This window comes from Cyanistes caeruleus, chromosome 11 (assembly GCF_971803275.1).
Source record: "Cyanistes caeruleus chromosome 11, bCyaCae1.hap1.1, whole genome shotgun sequence".
In the NCBI taxonomy this organism is placed as follows: Eukaryota; Metazoa; Chordata; class Aves; order Passeriformes; family Paridae; genus Cyanistes; species Cyanistes caeruleus.
This window is the reverse complement of record NC_141711.1, coordinates 8,619,625-8,632,302: the sequence shown is the minus strand read 5'-3', so window position 1 is coordinate 8,632,302 and position 12,678 is coordinate 8,619,625. Positions and strand designations below refer to the sequence as shown.

Below are 12,678 nucleotides of genomic sequence, written 5' to 3'. Positions count from 1 at the left end.
GATGTATGCCTCCCCTTTTCCACATCCCTACAACAGTCTGAAGAGCAGCAGGAAAAAAAAAAATCAAAAAAGCTCTCAGCACACAGCAAATACAGCTTTGTTTAATTAGAAAACTAAACATGCATATTTTGGGCATCAGATTCAGGAATCTGAGACTTTACCTGGCTCTCATAGGTAAGATGCACAGGTACTTTTATTCTTGCTGCCCCTGGCTCTGACATTATGGCTGTGATTGTATAAATATAGAGAGATGCATTCTTGTGTTTCTTCTCCGGTATGAGCTCTGTGTTATTTGCCTCACTTTTTCTAAGCAAGGAAAAAGGGATGTTAACAGCCATGTAAATGAAACTGGACACATGCTTAACAAAATGTGACAGCAAAGTAAAGCCACTGACTTTGTTCCATCAAAAAATACAAATTTCCCACACTCCAGCAGAACATTCGAAGTGCCAGCATTCTCAGAGCTGTTTTCACTCTGTGATGTGCTCTAACAGTCAATTTGTTTAAAGGGGAAAAAGGATGGCATTGCAAATGCATCAAATAAAATGTAGCAATGCTGCAACATGAAATTCTAGGAGATATCCTACTGCTGAAGTCAGACTTCCAAAAAAACAGCCATTCATACTGGCTCTGGATGGCAGCAGTGGCACAGAACAGAGAACCTGTTTTCTTCCATTGTGGACTGCAGACAGAGATGGAAACACTCTTGTATTTTGTCACCTGTACTCAATACCTGTGTGCTGAAGTATCTGATAAAAGCTTCAGAGGCATCTTGAGACCCATGTACCATGAAATAGATACTGTTGGCTTCAGCTTGGGCTCAGCTCAAAACCCTAGATGAAAACAAAGGATTTCTATATATTTGTTATAATAAAGATGATCTCTAACAGCTCTGCATTCACAGCTGCAAGGAAACCATAAGCTTCTGTGCATTTAATAGTGACATTGGCATGTTAAACTACTTTCTTAAACCTAGGCTGATTCTAGTGACTTCCTCAATCAAACCTTTTGCCTAAATGTCTCCCAAAAGGAGCTCTGGAGTCTGTACTGAGCAGTAGCTGTGTTAATCAAAGTGCTGAAAGCAATACAGGAATCATTGCTTGTCTAAAGGACAGGGCAACACAGTTTCTGTACCCTTTTTTAGCCTGGGTAAGAATTGGAGAGTAGGACTGAGTAGCAGATTAGCAATGCACACTCCAGATTTAATTCTGAGGAGAAGAATTTTCTAGGGGTAGATTGAGGTTGTTTGTGCTTGGAAGCTTCTGCCTGTTTGCTGTGAATGAGGATGAGGAATCACAGAATTGTTTGAGTTGAGAGACACCTTAAAGATTTTTTAGTTCCAAGCCCCTGCCACAGGCAGACAGATGTTCCACTAGACAAGCTTGCTCAAAGCCCCATCTGACCTGCCAGGAATGGGATATCCACAGCTTCTCTGGGCAACCTCTGCCAGGCCTTGGAGGGAGCTACTCCCTTGACAGGGGAAATGAGTGCCGAGAAGATCTTGGATAAAACCTGAGGAATAACAAGCCAAAGGCCCAGGTGGTTTTGTTTCTGAGATTCCAATAAATCCACACTCTGGGAGAAAGGTTAGCACAAACACTTGTTATGACATCCATGATCTGAGGTAGTAGACCTAAAGAAACTATTTACAATGGCAAGATCTGACCTCAATCTATGAGCAAAAGATTGGAGATGTTGCTTGGTAATTTCTGTTGGAAGCAGGAAGAGCAAACCAAACCTGTTTGATGAATTTGAAATATGTGTGCTGAAGAATGAATGAGTGGAATTCACTGTAATCTTTCTGTAGCGCGGTCATGAGTCCAAATGCACAGGGCTGAGTGGGAGAATAAAACCCCTTAGAAATGATTTAAAATCTCATTTCTTAGTGCACTTTTCTTGGGAACACTTGGGGAGAAGGAAATGCTATGCTTTTCAGAGTAAAAAGTTGAAATTCTTCCCTTTTTGCTGCTGAACATTTCCTTCTTCTGTCTCTGTTCAGTCATTAGGTGTTGGGTATTAAATTTATCCTGTCTCCTGAGAGGAAAAAAATATCCATGTTCTACAGAGAGAAGGACTTACTTCTTTGATAGGTTTACTTTAAAAAGGGATAAGGGAGAGACTTGCAACAGATTTGAAGTGTTAAAAATAGCCTGGACAGTATGTAGGTGGTGTCAGTTATGTAGCTTTTCTTAATACAAGTACGGAGCTGAGAGGGATAAGATGGCACAGGAACAAGGTGCTAGGGAGGTGATCATGAAGCTGAAACTATGTTTTCTAGCCTCACCATTTGTTGAGCTATTTGACATCTGGCTTGACCTTGAGTACTTTGTCTGCAAAGCTGATATCAGGTTTAGAATTGGACAATATTTTATTGACTTGGTAGGTGTACTTGGTAAAAATGGAACTTATGGTGACAAAGACTTTGGAATTTTAAAATCCATCAGCTTTTATTGAGAGGATTTTTTTTTTTTAATAGGGAAAATAAAATTTTGTGTGGTTGTGCATATTTCTCTTGCAATTAAAAAAATCTAATCTTTAAGAAAATTGCCAAGAAAATCAGTGGAAAATTACAATTACCACAATGCAGAGAAAAATTCTCTATTCTGTCAAAAGCAATCACTGCATGTTTTGATTTTGTTTGGATTCATTGCCCAAGAATATGGAACAGAGGTCCCATTTAAGCCCATGACCTCTGGGATAGAGTGCTGGGGATGTGTGTGCTGGAAGACCGTTCCTTCCCAGGGGAACTCCTGATGATGCCAGTGGGGGTCTTTTTCAGCTGTGCAGAGCTGGACAGAGAAGCAGAGTTGTTGAACAGGCAAACACTTCAGAGGAACAGCTAGGCATGTTTCCTGCCTTGGGATAGAGAATGGGTTTGAAAAGGCCTGGAGCCTTTTCCTGCCCTTTCTTGTGTGATTTTAAAGCTAGGGCTTTCAGGGCTTCCCTAACACAGACTGTGGACGGGGCTGAAATTTGCTGTTGGTTTGTTGGTCCCATGTTGTTCAGCTGTTTCTGGGATTTTCATAACTGGGAGGGAAGCTTTCTACGGGCACCAGCAGTGCTGTCTGTGAGTTATTCTTGGCTTTTTGCACACAGACTGATTTGTATTTGTTCTCTTTACAACCTATGGGGGCATCCCAGAGCAGCCACAGGGATGTGCTGGTCATTCACCTTTTTGATCTTTTGTCAAAATACATTTAGTGAGAACAGTGGGGCGTGAGGAGAACATTAGGAGTCTTCCAGCAGGTCAGTGTCAAAGGGGAGAGAGACCATTGTTTAAGTCCTCTATCACAGTCAGTGGAAAGGGGAGAAAGAACAGCCTACCAAGAAACTGTCGTGTTAGTCCTCAAGAGATGAGCTCTGAGACTGCAAAATTCTCTTACTGAATTGATAAAATAGTAAATGAAAGGGGAAGCAAAATTTTATTGAAATTAACATGAAGTCCCTTTAATCATCAAGCTTAATCCTCAGTAGAAAAGGACTCCAAAATTGATTTAAAATCTCAGTACAACCATCCTCTCTAATGTGAAACAGAGATTCAAGTAAATGAATGATTTGCTTAAAAAATTCTGACTAATCTTGAGAACATTAAAATTAATATAAATGTGTGATCTCAAGTTCTATCCACTTTTGGATCCCATTTCAGTAAATGCATATAATTTCGGATGGGACCTAAGCCATTTTGTGTGTAAGTGTACAGGGAATGCATTCCGGTACCTTTAATCAGAATGTCAAAGAGAGATCAACTTCACTGTTTCACACAAGGCATGGAAATATCATCTGAGATGAACTGGAATAGAAAGAAAACATACTATAGAGCGGAAATGCTACAGTTTCCTTCAGGGTATGAGATGATTTAAACAGCTATTTCCATGGGGCAAACAACACACGTAAGGTTGTGAGAGCTCCTGGCTGCATGCCTTCATATTGTAACACTGAAGTATTGGATATGTGTCTGAAGTTCTATCAAGGACAATGCTATGGATTCCAGTATCCACTGGGATAAGAGAGACCATCTCCGTATATTCTTGGTTTTGTGGAAGAATGTTTTCTGCCTTCATCTCTCCAATGATTGGCTCTTTGGACAATTCATTGCTTCTGCTAAGGAATTTTGAGAAAGGCAATATGAGCCATAATCTTAGGTGTTATATAGCATTTAAAGTTCAATTTATTTTATATTCTGTAAGAAAAAGTGAATTAATTGCTCACTTTAGAGATGTGATATTTCCTGCTGAACATCAAGAGAAATTGGCTATGTGTACTTAAGATACGGTCATCATAGGGTTAAAGGTGACATGAGGACATTGTATCATCTTAAATATGAAGTAAATTTTGTATGATGGAGATCATTACCTCTCACAGATGCCTGCACTGTCAACCCAGTGCTTTTAGTCAGACTGAAATATTTAGCCTTGGAAAAAGCAGATGTGTGTCACAGGATATACCTCCCCCCTGAGCCTGCAGCACCCAGGAACACATAGGTGCTCTGATGCTTTAGGGCTGGAGGTGGAGAAATCTAAAGACCTCGAGTACATCTGCTCAACTGGGAGGAAAACAAATTCTTTGTTGGCTCTGGGAGATGATCAGCCCTTGAAATAAAAGACCTGATTACTATAATTTTTCAAAAATTGACCTAAGTACTGAAGAAAATAAAAGGCTGTTGTTGCTTGCTGTGCCTTGTAGCTAAAGGGCCAGCCCAGAGGCATTCCTGGATTTGCTTCTGCTCTTCCCTTCAATTTGCAGGCTGAGTAGTGGGTTCAAATCCTATTCTTTAGACCTTTGGTGTTTTATGATGCCAGTAATGGTGACTATTGTTTTCTTGGGTGCTGGAGTTGCACTGGTCTTGCCATGGCTTCTCCCGTCTGCCTTCATCCTGCCAGACTTCTGAGACCAGAGCTGCCCTGTTACCTACAAACTCCTTTTTGGAATTCGTGTAGCTGAGATTCTCCTCTGTATTTCTGTGCTTTGTGAGGCAGATGAGAAACACAGTAAATAAAACAGAAAGCACTTCTTTTCACAGAATTAACTATTTATCTTTGTATTTGTACATTTTCAAAAACAGCATATGTATTAACATAAACTGCTGTCAGCTGAAGTGAAATCTCTTACTGCTGCTTGTAAGGGATTTTGCACATCCTTCTGCAAGCCTAAAAATTACACATCTGCTAGGATGAGGGTTAGAGAAAGTGATACTAAATACTAAATTGCAGAATTAGAGGAAAGCCTGGAAGATGATATTGGGGGCTTCTGAGTTCTGATGCTGCTCTTCTGGGGAGCAGAGAGGGTACTTAAAGTTGTTGTCCCTTCATCTCTCCAGGTTGCCAGATGGGGACAGGTTCCATTGAAGACAACTGAGTGTTTGCCACAGACTTTTCAGTGGACTCAAGTAGGTGGTAGAGAGTGAATATGTCATACTTGGAGAAGGTGCTAGGCCAACAATCTGGGGGAACAGAATGTCCTTTCTTTGTTGCACAGACACAGCAGTGCTGTTGCAATGCCAGCTTCCCCATAATACCCAGTGACCAATTATACTGCTGCTAAAGCAAGCTACAGTAAAATCTGTGTCATGCTTAAATTGCTGTAACAAAAATGTGCAGTAACTGTATCAGAAACCTTTGCTAGATCAATAAATAAGGCTCCATAAATGTGTACAATATCCAGAGAAATCACAGTATCATTCCCAATGCATACAGCTATACTGCAGTAGTTTGAGCATAGTCCTGAATCTAGAATGAACAGCAGTTGCTTAACTGGTGTGTAAATCTCCTGTGAACACATGTACACTGTGTGTGTGACACTAAAATGAAGAATGGCCAGGGTAGACGTGACCTTTTGTGTAATTTTGTGAACCTGGAGGATAACTGCTTGTCATGTAGCTTCTTTCTGATTCAGTCTGAGGGTAGAATTTGTGCTTTCATGACTGATCAGATGCAGAGTGTGACTGTCACATATGAAGGGTTCATGGGCAGCAAGTGCCTGTTTGTCAGAAACAACTCACCCATACCAGACCAGTAAGACTTTTCCAGTATTGTTTCTTTCCTGAATTTTTATTTACTGCCCCATAAATTACTTGCTCTAATACTTCAGATGGTTTTGACTCACTTTTGTTGTAGAGATTGAAGTTAAATAATATTATGCTGGTGCTGGCTAGGGTAGAGTTAGTTTTTTTCCCAGTGACTCTGGGCCTATGTTTTGGATTTGTGCTAAACACAGTAATGATGATAACAGAGGTGCTTTTGTTACTGCTGAGCAAGGCTTACACAGAGTCATGGACCTTTCTGCTTTCCATACTGCCATTCTGGCAAGGAAGTTGGGGTGTATGGGAGGTGAGGAGGAGACACAGCCAGGACAGGTGACCCCAACTGACCAAAGGGATATTCCAGACCACATGACATCCTGCTCGATACATAGAGTGGGGGGAAGAAGGAGGAAGAGGGGAACATTTGCAGTGATGGTGTTTGTCCTTCCAAGTCACTGTTAGATGTAGATGGATGGGAGGCAGGGAATTCATTCCTTGTTTTGCTTTGCTTTTGTGCACGGTTTTTGATCTTCCTAATGAAGTGTCTTTATCTCAACCCATGATTTTTTTGGCTTTACCTTTCCAGTTCTCTCCCAGTCCTACTACTGGGGGAGTGAGTTAGTGGCTGCATGGTGTTTGGCTGCTGGTTGGGCTTAAACCATGACAAAATGACTAGAAGTCAGGCTGCATAGTTATCAGACACATTTATAATCCTGTTTTCATGATGCTTTTTCATTACTGGGTAGCTTTTGAGGGAGGGAGAGTTTAGTGATTAATCATTATTATGAAGAGATTAGAAGTGATGTGTACCAGTTGTAATTCTGACTTTCTAAAATCAGCTATGAGTGCCAGACTAAGATGGAGTCATCCTGTAGGTAATGACAGTTGCATATCCCTCATTAATTTTGTGAAGTTTGGGCTCTGCTGAAGGGATCTCATCTGGTATTTTCTGTGACTGGGAACTTGCAGCAGTGTATTCCCTCCTTTTCCTTATGCCTGTGCCTGATTCACAGTGCACAGACATTGGTCACAACTGAAGTTATAATGTGAAACTTCTCCAGCAAAGTCTATGGATGTGTGTACCCTGATCTAATAGTTCTGCTGGCCTGAATGATATGTGCTGTTGTTTGAGCCAGGGATTCTGGAAATCTCCATTCTGACTCTTGTATCCTCCTCAGGGAAAGTTCCTGGTCATTGAATACCTGGTATAAACTGCAGCCCTCTGGGCATTGTAAAACAAGAAGGGATATAGGTCAATTCCACACAATACTAATGTGATACTATGTGAATTTTACACCATCTGCCTTCTTAATGCTGGTACTTCCTAGCTAATAACATATATTTGGATCTGGGAGAAACAACCTCTCACCTGGTGTATCCTAACTCCAGAACATGGAGCAAAGGGCAGACAGAGTCAAGATCAACAGCTGGAGCAGAGATTGTGCATGTGATATTTAACCTTCAAATGAGTGGCAAGGACTGGGGTATATGGTGACAGAAAATGGGCAAGTGGTAAATCCATTAAATGGATTTAGTGTATACATGGAAAATGTTCATATGGGTGATTTAACACTACAGTTACCCAAATTTGTCCTGGCCAGGGGCTTGCCACTGAAGCAATTAATTGAATGAGATGGGCATGGTAACATGACTTCTTACTGTTCTTAGCTAGGGCTGTGTATGTACATGTGACAGATAAATTGCTGGTGACTGGCAGGGATTGTAGTAAAAGGTGGCATGCCCCTTAGCCAGAGGCAGGCTTTGGAGGCAATTAATCAAATGAGTTGGGCAAAGATATGTGACACCTGTCGCAGATAGCACTGCAAATACACATGCACTTAATGATCTTGATGAAAGAAAGAAGAGATAATTTAAAGTAAGGTGTTCTCTAAAAAGCTAGAAACTCTTTACTAGAAAATTTCTGCTGTAGCTACAAAGGAGTCCTAGCATTTTCAAAGCATCTGGTTTCCAGGAAATTCAGTGTATGCACATATGAAAAGGAAACACAAAGAATTTTCAGTGTCCTAAAATTCCCACAGCTTGAGAGCTGCTTGCACAATGTTCATGCACATGTTCAGGTACTGTAGCTCAACTGCCAAATTTAAAACGAAGATAGCAGAAATTCTCAAACATTATTGAGTACTCTTATAACATTTTTGCATCAAGTACTAGATAATGTAACCTAAGAGTTTGCAAATGTACTTTGCCTTATTGACAGCAGGTATCTGAGAGTTTTTTAGGTCATGACACCTCTTTACAATCTAAAGGAATATTGATCTAACCATAGTCTTCACCAAATTTATGCTGTATTGTACCTTTGCAAAGCAAGCATTAATTTCTAATGTGATCTTGAGATTTTAAAAATAATTTAAAATGGTAGTAATTTTTTTTTCCATGGGGATTTAGCTCATTAGCTGTTCTTAGGTCTTGTTCCTCCTTGCTCCCTGTCCTTTTTCTGCCGAAAATAACATTTATTATGCCCTGAAACTACTTCTCCATTATAAGAATATCCTTGAGTCACTACTGACTTAACCAAAATTCTCCCAGATGCGAACAGTTAAATATGAAGGCTGATGGTGTGTTGAGTTTTGGCTGCATATCCTAACACAAGGTCAGCTCCCTCTTCTTTTAGGAGTTTCACCTAAAAGTGACCCTCATACAGAACTTTGACAGTCTTCACTTGCTATGTTTGTCTGCTTCTTTTTCATACTGGAAAACTAGTCTGTCCCTCTTGTATAAGTCTGTTCTGCAGTGGATTTATCATTTCAGTTTTGATCAAAATGAGTTATTTGGGAATGTTGTCCTTAGGTTTATCTTCTACTGCTGTAGCATCACAGGCATTGCTCCCCAATGAGAGTATCCCTGATGCAAACTTCTGGAGACTTCCTTAGCTCTTCTTTTGTAGCTGGATTTTGTGAAGTGTGCAGAGCTCTTTTCCCCGATATATCCCTACCTTGCTGAAACAGACAGGAATTGATACTTAGTCTTTATTAACCCAAGGTTAACATGTCATCAATTATCTGAAGAAGCACTTAAGATTTTTTTTCCAGACTTGTCATGGCAACTCATGGACTTTTAAGATAAAGCAAAGAGATAATGTTAGCTTAAATGATGGGCAAACTGGTTGACAAGCACAATGGGAGATGATCTTTAGTATGTACGTTAACAGCTTGCCATTTCAGAGAATTCCTTTTAGTTGAATTGAGTGGCAATTTTGTTCTCTTTGCAGTTTCATTCCCACAGCAGGGAGAATACAAGAAAAGGAAGAGCAGGACCCTACAGATGGCAGTCTGATCAGTTAATTTCAACAGCAACTGAAAAGGAATCTTTTCATCTCCTCATAAGCCTCTGTCCATAGCTTGCAGGGTCCCAAAGAAAGAAAGAGAGCACGAGAGAAGAGTACCCTGAGGCCCCCACCACTCCTACAAGGTCAAACTCATTACCTACTCTATTGCCACTTCTAAACTGTACCTGTCAAGAAAATATTAACAGAGATATTTTAATTTTTTTCTCCCCACCCTAAGTGAAACATAAAAGCAGCGGTAGAAAAGTCGCAAGGAGAACCAGGATGATGATTTAAAGTTTCTTTAGCACGGAAGAGAAACAACCTGTATTTAATGTGTTCACATACATAGAAATTTTTTGCAGGCTGGTTATCAATCCTTCCAGTAGTCTGCTGGGACCTGGAGATATGAGGCAGCTGCTGGAGTTGTCAGTGTTTTGAGTTAAAGAAGAATGAATGCATTGTTGTCAAATGAGCCTTCTTTATTTTTACTTTTTTAACCATGCTTTATTATTCATGTGCAAGTGAAAGAACAGGACAACTGGATGGGAATGAGATATCAACTAAAAAACCCACAAAAATCTGGCTGAAACATAGAGGCTTGGTCGATAGCGATGGGTTGTCTTTTTCTGGAAAGAAGTTTGAAGAGAAGATTCAGACTGGGGTCAGATTTCACATTTCTTGTTGGTTTCTCACCAAGCCTGTTCTGTATGTCTTTCAATATGCAGGTGTTAATGAAATCAGTTTAATTCCATTCATTAAATCTCTATTGGAATTGGTCCAATATACTCTAATAACACTCAACCTGCTAATTGTTTCCCAGTGAAAGTAGAGATGGGTCAGTCTGAACCTATAGGACTTTATTATTGATTACTTGGAAGCTTGATTGATGGTCTTTCCTTAGTTCTTAATGAATTAATCTGCATTAGTGAGGAGGAAAAGTAGAAATAGTTTTGATTTTAGTCCTACTGGAGCTGTCTTAAATTTCACAAACCAGCAATGGATAAATGAGAAGTCTCCAGCTCAGTAGAGTACACCACAGGCTTCAGAATACTAATTTTGTTCCTTGTTTTGCTTTTTCTTAGAATGGAGCCTGAGTCTAAAAGCACTTTTTCTTTTATCTCTAACCTTAAAATTGCTCAATATCAGTTTTGTGGTAAAGGACAAGTCAAAGCTGGAATTTGGGCTTCCCCTTTCTAAATCGTATTTAGGTTTGCTGTAAATTCGCTTGACTGCTTGGTTGGCAATGAGGTAGGATTTTTGTGCCAACTCAATGTGCCCTGATAAAAATGACATAAATAAAATAGAGTTCTCAGAGAACTACCTTTGGGGCCAAAAATATTCTGCCTAAAATTTAGAAAACCCCTAATTGAACAATGTTGGGTTTTTTTTCCTTTAAAGAGGGACAATTATTCTCAGCTTGTGCAATTCTGTACAAGTAATTATAAGTACTAATCTTAAAAGAAATATCGTGGGGAGGACATATATGTGCACATGCACACATAGGTATATCTCTATGCACAAACACCTAGATTTTGAATTTAGCTTCTAGAGATCTATTAAAGTGACATGTGGTGCTGCCTCTTGCTTTATGGGAGCCCTTAGTTAAAAAGATATAAGGGTAGTGATTGTAAAACCATCATGTTACAAACATTAGTTAATGCTTCTGTCAGTCAGTTCTCTCTGGTGTGCAGTAGTCTCACATCAGAAGGCATTAATCTTACACTGGCTGATAGACAGAAATGCAGCATTGCTCTTCTGTTAAATGAAAATGTGCCCAGTCCTTTGCAGTAAGAGTCCTGCCAGTAAGAGGCTCTGCTCTTTTGGCAACATTCTGTGTTCTTGCCTTCTCATAAAAGGTTCTGACTTTTCACTAATATACATAAATATTTGGCTATCAACACTGAAAAATAGTGCAGGTCGCTCTATACTTTAAAGGGTCCCTAATCTTCTATATTAGTTCTCCAGACCAAAAGTACTTGACAAAATGTAGCTGTACCAAATAGTAAAAAGAAACAGTAAAAGGCACAGTTAGGTGCTGAAAGTCCATCTCTATTCTTGCGTCCCTTTGCTGTCCTAGGCCACGGCCTCTGTGAGCTCACACCTCTGCTTCAGTTCCAGGAGTCTCATCCCTTTGTCTGTTTATATTTGACAATATACACATGTGTATGTGTGTACATGCCTATATCTTGTATGTTCTAGCTCTTGTCTTTAGAACCTTTTTCACCTCTTTTTTGCCAGACCTTCTGAGGAGGTTATTTTGGTTTGCTTATTGCCAGCCTTGGTTGCTTCCATGTCTTCTCACTTCCAGACCCTTGTTTGGTTTCCAATTTTTGTTTGCCTTTGTTCTCTGGACTGCTTTTCTGGTGGATTTTTTAGCATGTTTGCCATTAGGTTTTTATCTTCTTGAAATGTCAAACCCACTGTATCACGTACTTTGTATTTTGTAATGCCTTTGACGTGGGGGTTGATATTTCTTCTGTTTATATGGTACCTTGTACAAGGTTACCAGCTTGATAGGCCTCTGTGCAGCCTTATGTTCTCTGTCATATTTAATGCTAAAATATCATTATGTGAAAGCCATTGGTTTGCAAATAACCTTTTTGTCTTTAAAATGGAGAAGTTTTTTTCTGTTGTTTTTCCAGTTCTGATAAGGGCTTTGGCCAACTATGAATGTATAGGCAGGAAATAAGCTCAGTTGCTTCTTCCACGGTGCTGTTGTGTATTTATTAATTGGGTCCTGTTCAAAAAAAGATTGTAACACAAGTAATTTCTCCCTCTTTCCAAGTTGAACCTATTTATTGCTAGTCACTGAACTTAGGTGTAGCACTGAGCTTGTTTCCTGGCTATGAATTGTGCCATCATTGCTATACTTATTAATCTTTATATGCTAGTATTATACAGTATGGTCTAAAAAGCATTCACGGACCTTTTATTTTCAGTACCTTGTATTTCTAGCTTGAGTCCCAACCGCTTTTCATTGCTGTGCTCACAAAAGTTTTGCTGAACATGACCTCCCCTTTTAAAGGCCTCTTGGACCAGGGTATGCAGCCTTTGTGAATAGACTTCTGTTCTTTGCCTTATCGCTTGAGTTTAGGATCTTCACTTGTGATACAGCTCTGTAGTTTTCTAGTTTGGCCCTTAATTCTGTTTTGAGTGTGGATGTAATGTTAGCTTTCCTCTAATGCTTACCCCTATTAAAAAATTGCAGTTTTCTAGGGTGATGTACAAGCCAATGCTGTTAAGAATAGTGATGTTACAAAGGCTGTGAGCTGTATAATGCTATGGAATTTTTTTCAGAGAAGTTCTTTTCACTGAGGGTCCCACCCCAAGCTGAGCTTTCTGCAGTTCAGTGTGAGAGAAGAGCTCATAGTTC

At 39.8% G+C, this 12,678-nt stretch overlaps 1 protein-coding gene across 6 annotated transcripts in view; it reads left to right on the top strand.

Annotated features, from left to right (window-relative positions):
* LOC147650976 (uncharacterized) overlaps window positions 1–12,678 on the top strand; it is a 233,620-nt gene that overhangs the window by 28,337 nt on the left and 192,605 nt on the right. For 4 of the 6 annotated variants that reach the window (XM_086846067.1, XM_086846065.1, XM_086846064.1 and 1 more), the window contains exon 2: window positions 5,318–5,386. The exons of the other annotated variants lie outside the window; for them this stretch is intronic. In XM_086846067.1, coding sequence (XP_086702193.1) covers window positions 5,318–5,386 — 69 coding nt within the window. The remainder of the gene's footprint in view (window positions 1–5,317; window positions 5,387–12,678) is intronic. 6 annotated transcript variants of the gene reach the window in all.